The 18,332-nt window shown below is 41.6% G+C and overlaps 1 protein-coding gene across 3 annotated transcripts in view; it reads left to right on the top strand.

Moving 5' to 3' along the window:
* Window positions 1–18,332, top strand: part of COP1 (COP1 E3 ubiquitin ligase) — a 166,652-nt gene that overhangs the window by 15,748 nt on the left and 132,572 nt on the right. For all 3 annotated transcript variants that reach the window (XM_068141379.1, XM_068141380.1, XM_068141376.1), the window contains exons 6-8: window positions 659–727; window positions 11,020–11,079; window positions 12,932–13,008. In XM_068141379.1, coding sequence (XP_067997480.1) covers window positions 659–727; window positions 11,020–11,079; window positions 12,932–13,008 — 206 coding nt within the window. The remainder of the gene's footprint in view (window positions 1–658; window positions 728–11,019; window positions 11,080–12,931; window positions 13,009–18,332) is intronic.

Genomic DNA, 18,332 nt, shown 5'->3' with positions numbered 1-18,332 from the left:
TGGTTGGACAGGTAGAAGAAACTTCTAGTGTTTGAGAACCCTTTCAGTCAAGAACAGGTTCCCCAGGGAGCATTAAGCCTGGTTAAGTCCCCCTCCCTGGAGGTGTTTAAAGGATAGAGATTCAGTGCTGTGGGACATGATTTAGCACTAGTCTTGGAGGGGCTGGGTAATGATTTGACTCGATGACCTTGATGTTTTCCACCCAAAACAATTCTATTATTTTAACATAAACACAATTGTTAATTTTAGAGGTAGAGGCTTTTATATAAGGACTTCATGCTTTAGTATCTTAATCAGGAAGCAGGTGCTAATGATTTTCAAAGGTAGATTATGGGTCTGAGAAGAACCTGGATTCCCAAGCCAATTTTGGGTGGAATGGCCAAAAAGCTGTAAAGCATCTCAGCTTCTTAGTTAGTCTTCAGTAGTGGCTGAACGAGCTGGTACAGGGATTTCTAATTCATGTAAAAACCTGTCATGAGCCAAAGAAAACCTTGAAACCTGTGAGGCAAAGTAAGGTCTTAAAACTGCCTTAATTAGCTCTTTTCCCCACCTCTAAGTGAAAGCTGTTTCTGTGCTAAGTGTGGATGTCTCTATGTAAAATGAATGTTTCTCTCAATGTATGTGGAGGAGTTACACTTCCTCATTTGCTGTGTTACAGGAGTCCCATGCTGCCCAACTGCAGATCCTTATGGAGTTTCTCAAAGTTGCCAGGAGAAACAAACGAGAGGTAACTTGCTTTGTGTTTCAGTGGGTGAGGTGTTGTCTGCTGTTTTCTAGCAGTTCGCTTCGATGTAAATGTGTTAGCCTGGCTTTATCTCTGTAAAGAAAAAGGCAAGGCATGTTTGGAGAAACCTCAAGCAGAGGACATGGGTTTGAAAGGAAATTCATCTCTTTACGTGTGACAGCTTCAATTTCTAATCACTTGCCTTTTTTGTCTGACGCTGGTGAAGCAAGTGGGAAGACTGATTCCTCCCTGTAAATTTACATCCCATTTTTGAAGTGACTTTTCTGTGATGGCAAAATGGGAAGATGGAGTGAAATTGTTGTCTCACCCAAATATTTTCTTGTACCAAAATGCCTTGACTAATGCTGTGTCATAAAAAATAAATATTATCTGCTCTTTCCATATTTCCTTCTAAATGAGTGTCTTGAGGTATGTGAGAGGATTCTGTAATCACTTTCATGGTTTGGGACTTAAAATGGCATGCAATGCATAAGCCCCAATAACAGAAATATTCCAGAAACCTAGAAAACACAGTTGTGAAAACAGCAAGAGGACAAGCTTTCTTGGAGTTCATGGCTTTTGGTAAGAGAAGTGAAGAACATAGGAGCCAACAGTGTGACTTTAAGGTTGAACTGAACCATGCAGAGCGTGTAAGAGGCCTTGTCCAGAATCAACTGAGGGTCTGCTTGTAGTCGTCCCAAAACAAGGTGTCTAATGTCTTTCCACCAACAGATATCCATGGCTTTCTGACCATAATCAATGAGGATAATTGGAAGGAGCTAACTGAGGGAGAACACTGAGTCATAAAGTTGTATTTGTAGAGTATGAGACCTGCTAGGCTTAGCAGCCTGTGATGAAAACACTTTTTTATTAGGGTACCTGAATGTCAGAAGGAAAATGAGGGAGCCAAGATATTCTCTAGTGTACTAAATATATTAGTGAAGACAAAATGGCATGCCTCCAGTTCTGATTCATACTCTTCAGTATGAAGCATACAATTTTTTTGATCCTTCAGTGCTGGAAAAAATGGAGAAATGTGTTGCTGTTAACATTTGCTTCAGCACCAAAGACACAAACGTTACTCAGAAGCATTGGAGGTATCTTAGCTTTCCATTTTTGAATGCTGGTAGAAGTAATTTTTTTGGTGGCTTAGTTTAGAATCAACTTTGATATCTTCAAAATATCTAGTTTCATTTTCTTGTATTCACAGTGTTTAGAATTGTGCAGAGATCTTAAGAAGCTTGACCCATCTTCCCTGCAGAAGTAATGCAGCCTCTGGCCATTGTCCGACAGCACTCATTAAACACCTCCCATCAAGATTTGGTGCAGCTTGAAGGGACCATTAAGATATTGGGGAAGCTTCCTGGTAATGCTGCCTTTGTCTAGGAGGTGAATTTGGAAATAGGTGCTTCAGAAGGTTCATACACAGCTTAGCTAGGTGCTTTTCCTGCAGTAATCCTGTGATGAATCAAGTGCAAGCATACTTGGAGCAGTAATATAAAGTCAGTGATGACATTGTTCTCCCTGTGCTGAAACTGAGTTAGAACACCTCACAGAAAGAAGGGCTGTTGATACCTACTTCAGTTTGCATGCACTCAGTGGGAAGGATGAAGGGAAAAGAAATTACATGGGTCCTGTTTTTAATGTGCTGTAGCAGTGTGTTCTACCACTGATTTTCAGCACCTGGGAAGCCTTTCCCTTCTCATCTACCTCTGCCTGTGGCTTTATTAATAATCTGAGTTTAGCATCTGTTTTAAGGCTAAAGGGACTTAATTTTGACCTCAGACCTTCCAGATAGGGCTTTGGAAATATCTTGAAGCCTATTGGGACACAGCTTGTTTCAGATCCTCTCTGTCCATGCTTGTGTTCCTTCCTCAGATGTTGGTTTTTACCCAACTTGATATTCCAGTGTGAACTGCCACAGCTCAAGACTTTTGTGCAGCCCTGTCAGTTCTGTTCTTGCTGTAGTGGTTAATGTCTGGCTTTGCAGTTTGTGATGAGGGAAATAAGGACTTGTCAGACTTGCTGCTATCTGCCTGTCCTTTCACTTGATAAGGATAAAAGATGAGAACCAGTGGACAGAAGCATGGAAAATAGAGCCCAATCAGTAGAGAAGCTTTAGAAAGATACCAAAGTCTCTCTTCAGCAATCAAACTATACCAATAGACTAAATGAAGCTTGTTGGTGTGTGCTTTATAGGAACTCCCAAGGTGAGAGGACTACAGGGAAACGTAGCTTGTGGAGTTTGTGACAAGTACCACTTTCCAGAGGGACTTTTCTGTGTGGATAATAGAAGCGTTACTCTTTGGGAAAGGATGTGGGTTATGCCTGTGGTGAAGATAGATTCACGCTGCAGAAAGCCTGAAGTGTTAGTTTGGAAGCTGAGAAGGGGGATATTAAGTGACTAGGCAATAAAGTAGGGGAAGATTATCAGGACTTCAAAGTTTATTGTGGTTTTTTTATGCCATTATAAGTGACTACCTAAGAAGTAAGGGTGGAACCCAAGGAACGTGTGTGGACACTGGAACACCTCTGTGATGCATTGCACGTGGCTGAGTCATATGAGCATATTATGGGGAAGAACATTACCTTTCCACTTCCTAATTCAAACTTGCTTCTAGTAAAGATGGCTGCAGACTAATTGCCATTTCACTCACTAAGCCATAGCTGTAACTTTAACTTCTTAATAAATGCAAAAGCTGCTTCTGTGTATGACTGAGTGCTTCTTTCAAATTTTTGGCTTAAATGTTTAAAGGAACATAATGCTGCCTGGTAACTTTCATTTCTTAATATGCATCTTGAAAATAGCAATGAATAAATAATATTCATAAATAGCTTTTATTTAATATACACTGCAAGTTCTTAGAGAGCAGGTACTTTAATACAAATATTGCTCTAATGTACCTGTATAATAGCTCCTAACATGTTCAGAGTATAATTAACCACCTGTAACCCTCCTTGCTTAATTCACTCTTAAGTTTTATGTGGTGTTTTCCTCCCACCTTCATAAAATGATGACTGTTGAGCCTATTGGATGGTGTTTAGATCAAGAAGAAACCTGCATCTTAAGACATGTGCTGAAGAATTCAGAATATTGCTGCTGTCAAGTATTTTGACAAATGCCTCTTTCTTACGCTTTCATAATTTCTCTAGAAGATAAATGTGAGGTTCAGCACCTGCAGAAGTTCCTACTAAAAATCCTGTTCTGATGTGTTCATAACTTTTCAAAACACTGATCTTTCAAGCTGAAATTCACTGCATTATGGGTGGGGTGTGTTTTTTCTTCTCACAAAGGTATTCCAAAGTCCCTTTTAAGCGCATGCATTTTCTGTTTGACCTATGGCAGTATGGCAAAAAAAAAACCAACCCAAATCCTTGGCAAAAGCAATAGGAAAAAAAAACTTCTTACTTTGAAAAAGATCAAAACTAACTGGCTATAGCCTGAAAATACTTTTGCAAAAAAAATAACAGATAATTTTGAAGGGCAGAAGGGTATCGATCATCCACAGTGGTTTGTCCCTAGGGCATACTTAGCATGGCTGGCTGCTTTTCTATGTGTCTGCACAGGAATGCATGCTCTTTTCTTTTATCCAATAGTCTCCTCTGAAATCAAGGATCCAAAGTTTCCAGAAGGTCAAGTTTAATAATGAAATACTTGACTTGGTGTTTTTCATTTGTTTCTTAAGGAAATGAAATACTGCAGCCTCTGACTTCTGGAAATTTGTGTTTTCTTGCCAAAGTTTTAATGGTTAGCTGTGTTGCATAAATACTGTAGCAAGTTCAACTTTACTGTGAAATTATCACACAGTTCTTTCATCTGGAATGCTTTGAGCGCTGATAGTACCAGTTACTACAAAGTTGTTCTTCCTGGTTTTAGATTTGTCACTTTAAAAAGAGGCCTTTACTAATTGTCTTGTCAGCTGGATGCCATCAAATATTTCGTGTGTATAATATTGTATATAGAATGTATCCTGGAACGTTGTTAGCTCAGCTACCTGATGGAGAGTGTTTGCCAGTTTTGGGTAGTAGCACTGTTGCTTACTGAAAGAGAATGCAGAGTTTAATGATTACTCTCACAAATTAAGCTCTGCAATATGCAGGTGATACTCCCTAGATGCATTCATATTTCCCTTGGCAGCTGCCACTTCATTTCTATGTTTTGTGAACTTTTTCTTTCCGATAATTCTCTCATATCTAACAAACAAGGCTGCTTTCATGTCTGTTAATGCACAAGGGCTGGTTTTAGCTGGTAAGCATCCTAGGGCGGAAAAGGAATCCTGAAGTGTCTTGGGTTTGCAGCACTGAGTACCTGCTCAGCATTTCAAACCCATCATCCTTCTTTTCAGTCTCAAACGCATGTATCTATGCACCTGTCTTCACTTACTCCACATTGTGAGCATGTTAAATACTAAAAATAAGAGGAGTTATTAGTTATTGTGGAATAATTGCAGGGAATTATAAGCATGAATTCTCCAGGGATGTCATTACCTTGTGTTAATCACTTCATCTGTCAGGTCTTATTGTTCTGTGCGTACACACATGGATGAACTAATGAATAAGCAAGGGAAGGTGACAGAACTGGAAATCAGTCATGCTCTTACGTTGTCATAGTCTTGATTACATTCCAAGACTCCTGAGGTGAATATATAGCTGTAGCAATCCCTTTCTTATCCACTGCACTTAAATAACTGGTGTTTTAAATCTATTTGCATTTCTGAGCTACTCAATGAGATGTGAACTCTGAGTGCAATGATAGTAAGCCAACGATACAGGGAGTGTGTGAGCAGCATCAGTGTATGACAGCTGACTCCCTGCTGCAGTGGAGAGAGCTTTCCAAAGAAAAAGAGGACTCAACCTAATAGGAGGAGCTAAGGAGCATATGTAGCAGTGTATAAGCTCTAAGACAACTAATCTAAATGTTTAGACAGCTCTGTTCCTTGTCCCAGATATTTTCTTTCATAACAGCTTTCCTATCAGACCCTATCAATAAACCTTTGGAGCGTTACTCCTGCAACCCAAACTGGAGGATGTAAATGGAGAGAAAAAACTCAAGTTAGGAAACATTTTTGATCAGCCAGTCATCTCCTTACCCTTAGAATTGTGTGAAGCAACTCAGCCAGGATGTTGTTCTTAAACCTTTTTTTTTCCCCAGCTGTTCCCCAATTAAAAGGAAACATTTACCATTTGGAAGAAGCATTGATCAGAGAAGATAAATATTCCCTGTAGGTAAATGTGTAACAAATGGACTGCCACTGACCCTAAAAGGCTTGGATGCCCTCTTTCACCAATGGAAATAATTTGCAGAGGCTCTGGTATTTTCTTCATACTGGAAGAAACCTTGCACGTTGTGCAACGACTTTTAACAGTGAAGTGTTTTGTTAAAATAAGTGAGATCTGTAATTAATTGGAAAGGCTGAATGTCTCTGTACACTCTGAAAATGACTTCCTTATCATATTTGCCCTCTGCATTATAACAGGCTCTGTATCCAAAGCAATAATGGAAGGAAAACCCAGACAGATAAGACTTCCAGCTGGTTTACAGAGGGGGAAAAATGGATCTTGCTCAATGTAGAATTGCCATTGAGGTATTGAGCCCTACACTAAGAAATTAATTTCATGGGGTACCTTCAGCTGCTGATACTCAGGTTTGTTAGATGAGTAGAAGGGTCAAAAACCATTGAATCATAACATTGTTTTGGTTGGAAAAGACCTCTAATATTGAGTCCAACCATTAACCTAACACCTCTGTGGCCACTAAACCATGTCCTGAAGTGCTATGTCCATATGTTTCCAGAACACCTTTAGGGATGATGATTCTACCATCTCCCTGGGCAGCCTGTTCCAATATCAGACCATTCTTGTAAATAAGAATTTTTTCTGGTGTCCAATGTAAACCTCCCTATGACCGTTTGCTCCCTGCACCATTATTCTAACATTCAGGCTTTTTGGGGAGGGTTGGTGAAGAGAATAGCACAACAGGACTTCAAATACAAGCCTGGTTTGAAAGATGACCCGAAATGGCACCATGGGTCTCTGTGCTCATAGAATGATAGGATGTTAGTGGGGGGAAGGGACCTCTGAAGATCAAGTCCAAGCCCCCTGCAAAAGCAGGATCACCTAGGGCAGGTCATGAAATTCACTATACAGCTCCTCTCTAGGACAGTTTTATTTAAGGGCCTGTGCTTCAGCAGGACTTTTAAGGATCTTGGCCTACCTGGTCAGGTCCTCAAACACCATTACCACTCTCTTACAGTGTGAGGGTTAGGGCCATGCAGCAAATGCATTTCCTTCTGCATACACCATCAACATGAACTGGGATAGTGAGCAGAGACTGAAAGAGGTTCAGGAGATGAAGAGCAGCAGCAGGAACTACTGCCAAGCCCTCTGCTTGCACTGGATGGATGAAGTTGTGCGATGTGATGAAGGGATTATCTACAGTAGAGAGACTACATGATTTATCCTCGCAGCTGGACTGATTATACTGTTTACCCTGTCCCGGTCAGTGCAATGGCTCTGTGTGCCCGAGGAGAAAAAAGCTGCTCCCTCTGGCCATAGTCTCTTTAGTTTGTCTGGATTTATGGTGTAGTGTGACAGCTGGCTTGGAGCCATGAAGGTATGTGATTGAAGATAGCGTGACTCATGAGCTTTTAAAAGTGTGAATCTAGATGCTCTGTTTCAGCTGCTCAGCGGAGTAATGTTGGTAATTTCACAGTCTTTCTCTAGAAAAGAATTTGTGCTGTTCTTTGTGCTCTTCCTAGAAAGAGGATGGCAGTTGGTCAAGGGTGTACGACTCCTTCTCTCCTGCATTTTTCTAGGCTGCCTCTGTGGCACTGGGAGGCTCTGCTGAGCTTTTAGTTATTTGCAGGCATTTAGAATTTGTGCTAAGAGACCCGGTCAGGAGCTCTTGTCTGTGCCTTACAAACACAAAGGGTGAAGTCACTGCCTCCTGAGGGACCCTCAGTTCAGGAAAAACAGGAAGCCCAAGGATGAAACGTCAGTGCTGTGCCCAGCTACTCTTGTTTGTAGGTAGCCAACTGGAATCTGACTGACCATGACCTCGTGTTTAGCATTGTGTGAATTCAGATTAATATTTCCACCCAAGAGTCTCATGTTTAAATTCAGGGATATGGTGGGATGTCCCTGTCTCTGAGCAACCCTAAGCAGGGAATTTCCTTTCATCTGAGTCCAGGGCTGAGGATTATCTTTGAAGAGCTCTTCATGCGGGTGTATAAGATAACTTCAGGCTCAAACCAGAGGGTTTTAGGGAGGACTGCCTTGTGGAAGGGGTTTGGATCTGAAAGGTTACCTAAAAAAATGAGCCTGCATTTGCTACACCTTGACTCAAATGTCTGAAATCCCTTTTCTGGAGATTCTAAGCAATAGGCTATTTTGAGGTCTTTGTTACTCTTTTGTAGATGTAACCTGGGACCACAATATTACACACATACTTCCTGTAGCTTGCTCAGTGGGTTTGAAATGAAGAGGTTTAACTCCTGAATTGAAGGCTTTTCCTTGTCCTGTCAGTTCTGGGCAGGTATCAGTGTTTGAAGAGAGTTAACAGGATGTGCTTTTATTTTAGCATATGTTTTGGTGTTCATTCTAAGTGTTTTTGCTGACTTAATCTGTAGTTTGACAGGTATGATTTTGCCCATCATTGGGACAGGACTTGGCTTGCTTTCTGTGTCCATCATAGAGAAAATCAAATTAAAGGCCCATAAATCTGGATCCTACTGCAAGGACTATAATTCATTTTGCTTTCTTTAAATGTCTCTCAATGGCTGGCAATTATAAATCAGTAGTCTCATTTGTCAAAGTTTAATTGGAATGAATGTGGACTGATTTAAGGTCTTTGATAGATTAAAGCTAAACCATGAAGCACTTGAGCCAACCTACTGAAAAAATCTTGGTACAGGCATTAGTAACTCATTTGATGCTGATGGTATGAGAAGGCTCTTCTAAAATGGCTTTTACAAGAGCTTGTGGTGATAGGATGAGAGGAAATGGATTGGAGCTTGAGAAGGGGGGAGATTTGGACAGTAGATTAGGAAGAAATTCTTTACAGTGAAGGTGGTGAGACACTGACACAGGTTGCCGTGGGAGGCTGATTATGTCCCCTCCCTGGAGGTTTTCAAGGCCAGGTTTAATCAGGCCTTGAATAACCTGGTCCTGTGGAAGGTGTCCCTGCCCTTGGCAAGGTGGTTTGAACTAGATGATCTTTTAAGGTCCCTTCCAACTCAAACCATTTTAGGATTCTATGAATTTATGAAGGTAAGCATGAACTTGCCTAGTTTTTAGGCTTGCTATTGTGAAGTTTATGGTGGGTGCATTGCTTAACGTAGCTGGAAGGAAGAGTTAGTAAATGAAGTCCCTGATCTTTTGGCTCTGTAAATAGTTAGTAAAAGTTGGACAATAAAGGTCCCTGCTCTTGTTCCTATAAAAAGGTCTCCTGTTTGTGATGGCAACAACCGTCAATTATTCTTCAGTCGTCCAGTTTGGCTGTGAGCCAGTACATTGTAGGCTTCCTTGCTGTAATTTTGGAACTTCTTAGTGTCTTAACTTCTTTTTAAATGGGACTTAAGAAAGTAGGCAACTAATGGTATTTGTCTGCTAGAGCTCAGTGCAGGCAGGACCCATGCTGTGCAAGCGTCGTTTAACTTTACCACTAATCTTGGAGCTGCAGCACCACCTGCTATTTTTGCTTGTAGGCTTTGCAAGCGAAAATGGAATTATCTGTTATGGTGTAGTGGTTTGTAAATTATCTGTGGCAGTCTAGTTTGAAATCATTAAACATGTGCTGTCTGTGACTCACATTAAATATAAACTGAAACCTTCAGAATGGAGAGATTAGGATAGAAGTACAGTGTCATCTTATTCCAAGGAAGAAGCATCCACATTAGAAGTAGGTGTGGACCCAGCAGCCTTTTCTTCTTCTGTCTTCAAGGACAGGCTATTATTATTTCTTTTAACATTGAAAAAGTAATTTAAAGTGGTGGATTACCTAAGGCAGAGCACAGAGGTACTTGGAATGCTGATCAGCAGTGGAAGCTTAAGTGGTGAATGTGTTTTGAGCAAGGCTCTTTGCCACTTTGAATCAAGCTTAAGCACTAATCAAATGTTCTTTTGAATATGTCATGCTAAGTATAAGATGTCTTGCAATACTACTAACTTTGGGGTTGGGTAATGTAGTGTTCTCTTGTAAATTCAAAATGACAAAAAAGTTGTCTTGCCTTTAAAGAATGCATTGTGCTTAAGCTTTCAGTGGGCAGGGTAACAGCTTCTGGTCACAGGCCCCATTGCTGGCTGTTTAGGTTTTTACTGTGAGCTGTGGAGAGTCAGGGGGACTTCCAGTTAATCAATGTATTCATTAGATGTCTTAGTGAACCAGACTCACATGGGAGCTGAGTTTTGTCTGTTTAGGCTTGAAGCTCTTGCCTAGGGAAGTGTTTGAGTCTTGTAAGGCTCAAGCCTGTAATTTCTGTGGGTATTTGGATGGGACTTAATCTGCTGAATGAGGCTGGGAATTAGAGTTGGGAAGTAGATGATGGCTCTCATTTCAGGGTAAACAGCTGTCAAGTCTGTGACTTCACAGTTGCTAGAGATGTACAAAGCCAGGTTGCTGACTGACAGAAAAGTAATTGAAAAGCCTGAAAAATATTACTTAGGACACAAAAAAGGGAAAAGGGTTGTTGGCTGTTGAGAGGGGAAGTCCTTTTTTGACCCATTCAGGGATAGCCCTCAAATTGACTGAAGTTTATGGGTAAGTATCACACCTTTGAAAGGAATGTCACACGGCATGTGCCAAGAGCCAGTCCTTCTGTGGCCATCATAGATGTTTTTTTTGCCAATCCAAAAAAGTTTTACCACCAAATTTAAAATGCCAGCAAGATCAATACTGTTAATCCCTGTTAGTCAAACAACTTGGGTTTTGCTGAAGAGTGAAATGATCGCTGTCTTTCATGATGGGTTGCCTTTTGTCTAATTATTTTCAGTGTTTGCAAGCCAGTTCTACTTTGTGTGAAAGATGTTAGAGGAGCATAATAGCATTTGGATGATGTGGGTCTCTGTGATTGATAACAAAGTGCCTCATGTTCTTGTTCCACATTAACAGCTTGGTCTTGAATGTGGTTTTTGTGCACATTTATGTTAAGCTATGTGCATGAACTTCCTGCCTGGTGACTTCTGAATTGTGTAGCGTGCCAGTTGAGATAGTTCAGGTACCACTCTGAAAAAATGGTAATTTATCTTGATGCTGCAGTGCAGATTGATTTAGACTTCTCTCATTCTCTTATCCACAGCAATTGGAGCAGATCCAGAAGGAGCTAAGTGTTCTGGAAGAAGATATTAAACGAGTAGAGGTGAGGTGCCCAGGCATTGTTCTGACTCTGGCAATTTTTCATTTTCATCAAGCTGTCTGCCTTGCTGTGGGGCTGCTGTGTTAAATTTATGGCATTTGAGTCAGTAATGGGAAAATGAACAGATAATGCACTTTAATTTGTTCATTTAGCTGTGTGCAAGCTGCAGGCTGGTAAGAGGAGGCTTTGTTGAAACCTAGCTCTTATATAATCATATCTTTATATTTCTCTGTGTTGGGAGCAGGTATTTAAGAATAATGGCTGGAAATCAACAGCCAGATCATCACTTAGGATTTTTGTACATTGAAGTGTTCTGGCTGTTTGCACAGGCTGTGTAAATCTTAGCAGCCTGCCACTCTTAAAATGGAGATGTAATGGGAAGTGCACAGGAGGGCTGTAATGCTGAAACTGGGTAGGGACAGAACCAGCTCCTCCTGCATGTCAGAACAGAAGCAATCTGCTACCTCTTGATAGAATCTCTTAATTCTTTAATAATGGAGATCTCTTGATGTTTGCTAAGAATTATTCTCCAAGTATTTGTAAACCCATCAGCTCAATCCTTCTGAGCCCTTAGGTTTCTCCTTGGTCCTTTCCTCTAATCATTCTAGTGTTTTGATCTCAGTAAGAAAGTGGTATTTCAGGAATGCATCAGACTGCCACCTCTCAAAATAGCATTTCCATAAAGCTTCTTGGGAATCAGCTTGCAGGTCTGCTTTTCTTCTTGCTTGTCTCAAGCAGTCAGCACAAGCTCCCAACCACTGCCCCAAAACCTTTTAAATTTCTTCACTTCCAATTTATACACATGCTGATGAATTAACAAAATATAAATAGAACTGACAACTGCAGGAACTTCTCTTCAGTTGATAGCTATGCAAATTGTAACTTGGCAGATAACGGCATTTTTCAGACCTATTTCCCTAAATGTTTCTTAGCTCTCAGGAAATAAATATGCCTTAGCATGTTTCCTTCAGACAGGTAAAATAGGCCTTCAGACCTAGGAGAAGCTATTCCCAAAGCTGCAGGATCTCTGGAAGAATATTTAGCTAGCTGCTTTTCTGCTCTTTAATCAGGCACTTTAGTGGACTGCAGCTGGGCTGCAGATCTGGTGTGTGAGGGTGACCTTGGTCCTGACCTTTAAAGCCTAGGATCTCTCTTGTTGCAAATATCCTGCTTTCTGGCTAACTACTAATGGGCCCCTAGTGGGACTTTGAAAAGCACCAGTAATGTCCTGGAACACTTTGCCCCCCTGACTAATGAGCTGCAGCATCCTGCATAGCTTCCATTTCTCAAACAGATGAAAGGTACAATCTCATACTGGGTACACAGCAGTGATTTAGTCTGGCAGTGACAAAGCCAGGTTTATGTGCAAAGTTTTTCTTGTGCACTTGCCCCACAGAAGGCTGATAGATCCCTTTATGAATCTTCAGGCACAGTATCACCTTTGCCCTGTCATCTTCTGGCTGTTCTTTCCATGACCCATATCCAGCTTTTCTTTCTAACTGCAAAGGCTATTAGATCAGTTTGCAGGTATCTCAAAAATGCATTTACAGCTTGTTCTACTGTATTTATGGGAGGTGCTGAATTAGAGATGGTTGAATGGCAACCAACAAACTCTAGAACTGCCTCTTTTGGGGCAAAACCCACTGCAGTTGTAGCATTTCTGAAGCCCATTTGGAATGATAAGGGGGGAAAAAATTCAATGTGAATTGAATAATGGGAGGTGAATAAATGTAGGTACAGTTGGTTATCTGCTTGGAAAAACAAAGCTACCATATATATATATATATATATATGCTGGTGCCTGCTCTTCCTGTTCTGTCAGCTTTGCTGTAATGTGGCTTGCTTTCTGTTCCAGGAGATGAGTGGCTTGTACTCCCCAGTCAGTGAGGACAGTACGGTGCCACAGTTTGAGGCTCCCTCACCTTCGCACAGGTATGGAGCTTGCAACTCACAACTTGGATTTCAAGCTGTACATGCTGCTCTGTGTTTGATAGTTCTCTCCAGTCCACACCCCAAACACAAGTTGAGTGCCACACAGTACTTTCCTGTTGTGGTTTTGGTTGGAACAAACTTTTCTGTGAAGAAAAAGCCAGCTGAGTCTACAGTTGGATGAAGAGTCTACTCTAAAGCAGATTGTGTGGAAAGCTGATGGTTTTAAATGTGATAGCAACTAGCTAACTTGAGTCATAAGCCTTTGCTATGGTATGAAATATTCCTGTTAAATACATGCTACCATTTCTGAACATTAGGCAGCTCTGCTTGGCATATGAAAGGTCTTAATTTTGTATGATGGTGTCTTCTGGCCTCTCCACTCAGCGTGAATCTCTAAAGGTATGGGTTCACAGGATTGAAATTGAACACATACAACTCATTGGTTCTGTTTGCTGCCTCTTTTGATTTAATGTCTTCCTAATAACATCATTTCAGTTTGGTCTGAACTGTCATGTAGTCTGGTTTCTTGGTGATAAAACTTCAGATGCTTCCTATGTCCAAGTTGCACGTGCCAGGGTTTTGAAGTGCTCTACTTTATGCCCATGTTTTTTTCAGTTGTAAGAAACCTCAGATCTCATTTGGCCAAGTTATATTATTACATTATAATCTCTTCTACATCTTAATAGTTCTCTAAACTGTTGACTTTTGTTATAAACTGTACTGGTGCCTTTCCTACCATTAGCAGCTCTAAACCTAACAGCACAGAAGTAAGGGAGGAAAAAAATGGTCAGGTTTCCTCCCCCACAGAGATTTAGATACAGTGCTTTGGTAAGGAGCCCAGCAATATTGGCTGGGATTTCTTACCAGGATGCTACTTCTGGACACCAGGACTAGAGTCTCTCATTTCTGTGAAGCTCTGGCTGGCCATGAGGGAAAGGACAGGAATGTGGCCAAGGTGGATGAAAGAGTCAGTATCTATTAATCAGTTCTTCACGGCTTGCTTGATTCTTTTGGGCGCAGGTGTGTTTTTTGACTTGGGTTATTGCTATTTTGCCAAGAAGCTGATCAGATTCTTGTCAGATTCTACTGGTTTTCTGATTATTGGCTATTAAAGACATTGCTTGTGTTTTGCTTTGTGATACTGCTCTGGGGAGAGCTTGAGCACTGGCTGGCCTGAATTTGTTGCATCTCTTTGGCCTTAAGGTGTTCAACACCTTCCTCCTTTTTTTATCCAGAAGATTGTACTTATGTGCAGAAATTCACCTCTATTACCTGAGCCAAGCTAAGAGAGGCTTCCAAAGAACATTTTGAATCTGTTGAAAGCTGAAATAACATTTTAAGACCAAGACTTTTGGTGAAAGAGTTGGAGGAAAAAAAATCAATCTGCATGAGACCTACACTGGTTTCAGTCTGTTGAGAATTCATTATTCCTTTATGCCTGTCAATTTCATGTCCTAGGGTCAATCATCCTCAGTTCTTGCTTTTGAAGGTATAAAATAGTGTCCAAAATACTTTCGTGACTTTGAATTGATGTGCTTCATTTGAGGTCTCCTGGGAGATGGTGATGGATTAGACCATGGTGGGTGCACAGACAATGGGCTCTTTCTTACCCAAACTTCTCATGCTTGTCTGGTTCTATCTCAGCTGTGTCTTGAACTTTTGGGGTTTTGCTCTGGCACAGTGTGCCGGGGTTGTGATATAGTAGGATAGTTGGGGCTTTCCTAGGGTATGTGGGGTTGCTGCTTTCTCTCAGCTTAAGACCCCTTTTCTGTTTCTCAGTGAATTTTCTTACAGTAAGATGTAGTCATGAATGGTTGAAAATAGTACAGGAAGAAAGTATCTTGAGGAGGCACTGATGGTTGTCTGACTCTTGTACCTTCTGTCCCTGCCCTATCCCAATAGTTTTGTGTAATTCAAATGATTGAGGTGGTTTGATTTACCAGAACTCTGATTCCAGGAAGTTCTACCCCTTGAAAATAATTTCCTTTTTGACATGAAGGTTTTGGAGAGTGTCTCAAAACCTGTAACTTTGATTCCTCCTTGGAAAGAACGCTGCAGAACAACTGGTAGTGACTTAAAAATAGACTAATTTATCTCTCCTTTTTTTCAGCTTTAAGGGAAATATTTAATCTCCAAAGTGCATTTTAGAATTTCTGTGAACCACTAAGAATGAAATACGAACACAGTTTGAGGTGGTTTCATTTCCATTTTGAAATGGTATTAAACTTTCAGAGACTTTTTAACTTGCCACTGAATTAAAATGATATCTTTAAATTGGAATACGACTCGTTAACATGCTTAACACCCTGCTAATGAAATATAATTGTATAAAATGTTACTAATGTGCCTTATAAATAGGCCAAGGTTATCATTGGCTCGTGCTGAGATGAGGCAAATCTCTTTAGCCTTTGAATTTTTGGCTCAAGAAAATAGAGGTCTCTGGAATTTGGTTTTATCTGGTCTCCAGTGACTCGCCCTTATTCATCTACTTCCTCTAAATCATAGGCTTGCCTCATTAATTGTGTTTCTTCTCATTGTTTGGGGTTTTTCTTCACTTCACATCTCCAAAATGTGAAATTACTCTGTCTCTCCCCACCTTCCTTCATAAATTTCTGTAGCAAAAAAAAGCCCCCAGGTCCCAGCTTTCACATTCAGTCCGTTCTCAGCTTCCAGCAACACGTGTTTTCTGTTCAGCTTCTGCGGGGTGTGATGAAATATTAAGTTGGGTAATAGCACAGCACTTGTTTACAGTGTTGCAGATTGCTGGGCTTGTATACTGATAGAGCACAAGAGAGAAAGAAGGGGGAAGAACAAATAGTTCTGGGGAAGGTTTTCCTGAACAGGGGGGTAGCCTATTTTATTTTTGCTACCAGTAAATGGTGTGAACAGGAGATACAAATAAGCAACTTCTCCGTGGCTGCTTATTCAGGCAGTAACAGCAATAACAAACTAGCACCCTAATAGGAGTTCTGGGGAAGGATTCTGCTCTACGAGCGAGTTGCCTGGTAACTCCAATTCAGTTATCGAAATCCACATCCACTTCCCTTCCACTTGTTCTGATTGCCCCCTCCCACCCCCATAAGGGTGTAACAAATGGGATTTATGGTCTGCAGGTTGCTGCCTTTTTGCTGTTCCAGGGTTTGAAACATGTCATGCCAATATGGCTGTATTTCCTACATTTTCCTAATGTTACAGCTTTTAGAGGGGATCTCAAAGGGGAATTCTGCAATTTTCTGATTATTTCTGTCCTGTCCTTAAAAAGGAAAACATTCAAGCATGTGCCTCTCTACTTGGCACTGGTGAAGCCATGCATTGAATACTGGGTTCAGTTTTGGGCCCCTCACTAGAGGGATGCTGAGGTACTGGAGCAGGCTGAGAGAAGGGCAGTGAGGCTGGTGAAGGCTCTGGAGAACAGCCCTGGTGAGGAGCAGCTGAGGGAACTGGGGTTGCATAGTCTGGAGAAAAGAAAGCTGAGGGGAAACCTCATTGCTCTCTGCAACTCCCTGAAAGGAGGTTGGAGTCAGTTGGGGGTCGTTTTTTTCTCTCTAGTATCAGGTGACAGGAGAGAAGGAAGTGGCCTGAAGTTGTGCTGGGGGGTTTAGGTTGGATATTAGGAACAATTTCTTAAGCTGAAAGAATGGTCAGGCATTGGAAGAGGCTGCCCTGGAAGGTGGTGGAGTCACTATCCCTGGAGGTGTTCAAGAATGGCACTTTGGGACACAGTTTAATGGCCATGGTGGTGTTGGGTTGATGGTTGAACTCTAAATCTTGGAGATCTTTTCCAACCAAAACAACTCTGTGATTCTGTGCTTGTTTCACTCGCCTACAGTCAGTGCACAGAAATGACTCTGCATTTGTATTCTGGTTAGGGACATGTCTGCACTCCTGAAGGCTTTACATCACTAGACAACCTGCAGCCAGATGAGACCAGACGCTCTAAGTCTGTGTGTTTTGCTGTTAATTGCTGCTGTACCTGTCTCCAAGTGCAGTACTTTCGCTTCCTAGTGGAGCAGCTTATTTGTGCTCTTCCTGGCTTGGTCTGCTGTAGCTGTTTCATCATTTCATGTGGCCACATTCTAATTTGAAGTTCGTTGTCCCTGACCATGCCTGAAGCAGCTCTGCTGTTTTCTCCCTTTGCACTAGCCCACAGCAAATAATGACTGTTATTCATCCCCTCAGATTTTTGCTTTGTTTGTTTACAGCTTTGGCCTTGCCTGTACCAGAAGCCAAATCAATCTCATCGTACAAGTTAACCACTAATGAGACTTTAAAAATCATCTCTCATCTTCTGTTTCTGCTTCTTTCCCACCTCTAGGGGAGCTTTAAAACATGCAGAGAAATACCTGAACACTTGTAGCACTGTGTTATCCTTCTAGACTTACAGGTGCCTTGACCAACACTTCAGCCAAACCACTTGTTTCATGTCCAGGAATTATCAAGCTCTGGCAGCTGTTACATAAACATATTCACAAACCTTGATTTAGAGCAGTGTTCTGAAAGCTTTTTGAAGGAACCTTTAGCTTTCCAAGGCAATGCTTAAATAGAAGGTTACACAGAAGCCCTGCAGAGTGGGGGTTGGAAGGGACCTCTGGAGCTCATCCAGTCCAGCCCCTGAGCTAAAGCACCCACGCAACTTGCCCAGGATCACAGAGTCCAGGTGGGTTTGGACTCTCTATAGAGAAGGAGACTTCACAACCTCTCTGTGCAGCTGGTTCCAGGGCTCCAGCACCCTCACAGGAAAAACTTTTTTCCTCATGTTTCAGTGGAACCTCCTGGGTTCCAGTTAGTGCCTGTTGCCCCTTGTCCTGTCACTGGGCACCACTGAAAAGAGCCCAGCCTGATCCTCTTCACTGTCATCCTCTAGCTATTGATGAGCACTGATTAGATCCCTGCTGTCTGCTCTTCTCCATGCTAAACATCCCCCAGTCTTTTCAGCTTCTCTTCACCACACAGATGCTCCAGTCCCCTAATTGTCTTCATAGCCTTCACTGGACAATCTCCCCACTAGTTCCTTGTCTTGCCTGAACTGGGGAGCCCAAAATTTGACACAGGACTCCAGATGTGGCCTCATTAGGGCAGAGTAGAGGTAGAGGAGATCTCCCTTGGCCTGGTGGCCATAATCTTGATATTCACCTGGAGATTAGTAAACTTCTGGCCATGCTCCTGGTGAATTTATCCACTCCCAGGTCTTTTTCCACAGAGCTGCTTTCTAGCACATCAATCCCTCACCTGTACTGGTACAGGGAGTTATTCCTTCCCCAGGTGCAGTACCCTACACTTGCCGAACTACACGAGGCTGTTTTCCACTCTACTCTCCAGCCTGT

The sequence above is a fragment of the Melanerpes formicivorus genome, unplaced genomic scaffold (assembly GCF_026170545.1).
Source record: "Melanerpes formicivorus ecotype bairdi unplaced genomic scaffold, bMelFor1.0.p_v2 SCAF_7, whole genome shotgun sequence".
NCBI lineage: Eukaryota > Metazoa > Chordata > Aves > Piciformes > Picidae > Melanerpes > Melanerpes formicivorus.
This window is presented reverse-complemented; position numbering and strand designations above follow the sequence as displayed.